Source organism: Sinocyclocheilus rhinocerous, unplaced genomic scaffold, assembly GCF_001515625.1.
Source record: "Sinocyclocheilus rhinocerous isolate Xijiao unplaced genomic scaffold, SAMN03320098_v1.1 scaffold1880, whole genome shotgun sequence".
NCBI classification, from domain to species: Eukaryota; Metazoa; Chordata; class Actinopteri; order Cypriniformes; family Cyprinidae; genus Sinocyclocheilus; species Sinocyclocheilus rhinocerous.
In genome coordinates, this window is record NW_015635022.1 from 28939 (window position 1) to 33675 (window position 4737).

A 4737-nucleotide genomic window follows, 5' to 3' on the forward strand; every position below is an offset into this window, starting at 1 on the left:
CAAAAAAAAGGGATTAAAAAAAAAAAAAAATATCTCCCTTTGGAGTGGACTTTGAGATTTGTAACTTTGTAGATCTTTTTTATGCCCAAACATACACACTACACACTGACTAAAGTAAAATCACTCTTGACTGAATAACTAGTGTATAATTAATTAATACAGTGAAGACTATGTAATGATTTATTTTTACATTTGATTATTCAAATAAACTCCAACGATATGGAGAAAAAAAAAGTACACCATTGTGGTAAGGATTTTTGATGCCAATACCCTGAAAAAGATTTCCAAGGTTGACAGGTCTGGAACACAATGTGTTACATTACTTTTGTGTTTATACTTTTTCTATATATAATTAAAAAAAATATATATATATATATATATTTTACCAAATGTAAAAGCCCTTTTACACAAAAAGAGAAATGAATAAACCTTAGGCTGAAGGAAATTCATATCTGTAAAGTCAAAGATACATTTCAGCTATTCTGGATACCACAAAGAATAGGATGCAGGAAAATAAAGTTTCATCAGCAATCAGCAATCAATCAATCAGTCAATCAGTAAAGAAAGAAAAGAAAATGCTATTTTTACCTAAAATCATTTTTGCATATTGGTTGAACTGGATCATCAAAGGTCAGCAGCAAAGACAACTGTTAATAAAATTTAAGGAATATTAAGAAATAGTATCACAATTAATTGCATTGTGATATTTGTGTTCTTTAACATTTAATTTTTGCAGGTTTGCATTTTCACTGTTTTTATTAATTTTGAGGAATCCTGAATCTGTTTTTTTTCCAAGTGAGATGAGTAGATGCATGTTCACATTTAGTCTACAGTAACCATCATGTTTACACAGCACACGCAACACCTCTGCACTTACTCCTGATTTCTCTCAACATGGGGACAGGACAGCTGTAACTCAGATATTTTCTTGTAAATTAAAAATCAACGTGTTACTTTACGAGTTGCTTGAAAAGTAATCTAATTACGTAACTTGCTTTACTTGTAATGCGTTATTTATAATTTCCAACACTGTTCATAATTTCCTAATGTGGCCTTTGAAGAAAAACTGCTGCCGGAATCATTGATGATGTTCACTATAGGTTTTGGACCAGAGCTAATTATAAGAATAAAAAGTAAACCAAACTTACCTAAACAACGCCAATAGTCAGATGTACAATTAAATAGCAGCATATTGCAACATCAGAAGAGACAATAATCTTCATTAAATTTCTTTGCTAACACAATACTTTCGTCCTCAGCTCTACAGCTCTGTTGAGTTTGGCCGTCGATGGCAGCTCGTTCACGAACAGGTGGCACCCAATCGATTCTACTGGTAAGCTCTCTGTGTGATTTCTTCTGCTGCATGTGGAACATCAATCATTTGAGCTCCTGCATTCTATGCCTGATAAAAGAATAAACCAAAGAACACAGATTGTTGTTCAATCCTGATGTGATTTTCCCCACTGTGTTCCACCACCAAAGCTTTCTCGAGGTTTACGTCCAAAGCTTAGAAGCTCTTTAATGAATGTTGTCATTAGACCTTGTTACTGAGTCAGAGTCTGCATTTGCAATGTTGCAAATGATTTAGTCATTAAGAAAGATCGTTCAGCTTGATCAGGATGGCTAATAGATGTCTAGACTGTGGTGATTAAAGAGACCTGTTGAGAAATAAATTCTAAATTCGATTCGATTTTATGTTTTCTCTGGTCTCAAGTGGACAAGCTGGAATGAACTGAAAGGTATTTTGGACATGGATCAATTGAGTTTTTTTTTTTTTTTTTAACTCTTGTAGGTTTCAAGTTGAAATTTTTACTATTTCAGGGCTGCCAAAGTTATGGTTAAACTAATGTTGTGATTCACCTCGTAGCTCGTTGGCTTGGTTCATGGCTTTTTCCCTTTTTTTTTTTACTTAAAAAAAAATATATTGGAAAAATGAATGGGAAAAAAAATACTTCTGCAACCAAGGCTGCTGATAAAGTGGGCAGACACTGTAGAACTTTATTACACAGCTTTTTGAAATATTCAATTCTGATTGGTCACTTGTGCCATGGATCGTCATCATACCTCTTGTATAACACCACAGACTTGTTCTCTCATTTCATACAAACACAAGTGGTGCCAGCATGCATCTTAGTTATTTACTGTAATGAAAATGACCTCAGACGAGTTCAGCATTTATATTACTGTAATATTGTTGCAGTGTTCATCTTGTCTATCTCGGGTAATTGTTTGTGCATTGTAATGGTCCATTTTTCTTTGCGGAAGCTGTAAGATAATAATATACAGTAATGATCATAAAATCAATTTAAACTAAATATCATGTCCATCCATCTATTTATTTGAGTAGCTGTGTAATAAGTGGGCATTTATACAGTCAGCTCACATTAATTATCATTTTTGCAAAATTAACCTCTTTACTCTGTGGACTGCGGGTCAAACTCGAAATACAGTGCACAAAAGGGGTGTAACTGTTTATTGAATTCGCCACTCTGCCTTTAAAATATTAAGGCTGATCCCAGAGCATGCCATGGGATGCTATATTTGTGAAAGCGTCAATACTTCCAATAAGTGTCATGATAAAGTCTTGAGATAGTCTGCTTCTACACTAGATAGTCTTGTGTTCCTCTCTGGAGCAGCTCTCTCTGAATTTTCAGTCTCGAATAAATATTTCATGCAACAATGATTTTTTTCCACACTAAAAAGAGCGAGAGAGCTGTGTGCGCTGCCTGTGGGTGTTCTTGGGAAGCAAAAAAGAAGGGCTTACTTTTAATGATGTCAGGATATGCTCCTTGCTTCTGTTCGTAAGCACAGATAGATGGAGATGGAAATGGAGGCTTAACAGGATAGGGTGTTCTGATGGTACTTTCTCGACTTAACCCGCATTGCTCCTTTGGGAGGCTAACATCTTTTAGCCGACACAAAAAAGCCAATGCCCTTATTTTGACCCATCTTTTGTTGCATGTAAACACAAAGGATTTTCGTTTTTTCAAAGCTTATTTTATAAAATATTGTTTTTTATTTCCTTTGGGCTCTCCAGGTCTAAACTGGGCCTTGATAAAGAGCCAGGCCTGATTCACCTTGAGACCAGCATCTCAGAAACCCGTAAGTCTGAATGGTGTCCCTGGACGTGCTTTGATTACATTTCAAGAAGCTATCATTCAAAAATGGCACAAGACAACACTTGGAGGGTTCAAAATAGGCTTCACATTAAAATGCAAAATATACAGTTCTGCTCCAGCAAATCCATCTTTCCGTATTAGTCATCAGTAATTAACATTAATGAAGAAACATACCGCACAAATTGAGTTTGTCTTTTGTTTGTTGAACCTGTATTTCTGTTCATTGGCAGACAGAAAGAGAAGCTACATGTGGCAGTTCTGTTGTACATGGTCCCCCAAAACAGTCAATTTGAGTGAGGTTTTCTTAGACTGTTTGAAGTTAATATACAAGGACAATTAGGGAGGCCAGGTACAATTGTAATATTTTTTTAAATAACATTTTCTTTGTTAACTTAAAGGCTACTAGATATCTTCCTCTCATGGTAAAATTTAAATTTAAATGTGTTGATAGTAACAGTACAAATGTTGAAAAATGTTAGATGGCAATTGTGGTTATGTACTGAAAAAAACAAAAAAAAACCAAAGACAATTTGTGTAGGTTTTACTTTGAGACAGTTGTTAGAAAATTTCAAAAAATAATTACAAATTAACAGCAAGCAACATATTGAATTAAATCTGAAATTTTGAAGTACAAATACTAGGGTTGGAACGGTTCAACTTACGGTTCGGTTTGTATCACGGTTTCGGTATGGTTCGGTATGTGCTATGTTTAGGCAAAAACTATACTGTCAAATTAAAATAAAGAAAATAAGAATAATCTATCTAACTACAAGCAACAGCACAAATAAATACAATAGAGTAAAGATACAAATAAAATAAACAATGATTTTCAGGTTTTTAGGTACAGAAATTGAATAAAGTAATGAAATGTAAAACAGCATTGCATATTTGACTGTATAAATTAAAGACTAATCTTTATTAAAGTTACAAAAGCTATTCAATCAAGAGCAGTGAGTGATTTCTTTGTTGTTGCTGTTTGATTAATATTAAGAAAGTTCTGTCACTTTAAGACAATGTTTCTCAACCCTGGTCCTGAGCACCCCCCAACACTGCACATTTTGTATGTCTCCCTTATCTGACACCCATTTCAGGTCCTGGAGTTTCTTTTAATGAGCTAATGAGTTGAATCAGGTGTGTTTGATTAGGGAGACACACAAAATGTGCAGTGCTGGGGGGCGCCCAGGACCAGGGTTGAGAAACACTGCTTTAAGAGAATGCACTGATCCAGTGAACTGATACAGTACGTTCAGCCGGCTATGTCTGCTATAGGATACTTACCAAGACGGGCATTTTGACATATTTTTTGTGTGAATTTGTCCATTTAAACACAATACTTCAGAGAGAGCTTAATATTTGCGCGCGTTCTGAGGCCCGGGTTTGCACGCTTCGGATGAGCGCTCGCACAAATCTTCTCACTGTGCGCACGTGCTCACGTCCTCTGGCTCTTAAATGTTAAAACTGGCAAAGCTTAAATGAGTTTAGCTTAAACACAGATATCAACGTGTGCTGTTCAGGTCTCACCTGTGCGCGCGCTATCAGCACCCGGGTGATGACGGAATAACTGCTCATATTCCAGCATACGGCATTCGCATTGAACAAGAGTGAATGGTTTGTCCAC

General features: G+C 35.6%; 1 protein-coding gene across 1 annotated transcript in view; it reads left to right on the forward strand.

The window, feature by feature from the left end:
• Positions 1–4737, forward strand: part of LOC107746059 (VPS10 domain-containing receptor SorCS1-like) — a 69231-nt gene that overhangs the window by 22878 nt on the left and 41616 nt on the right. Inside the window, exons 3-4 of the mRNA XM_016560118.1 lie at positions 1260–1333; positions 3038–3102. Coding sequence (XP_016415604.1) covers positions 1260–1333; positions 3038–3102 — 139 coding nt within the window. The remainder of the gene's footprint in view (positions 1–1259; positions 1334–3037; positions 3103–4737) is intronic.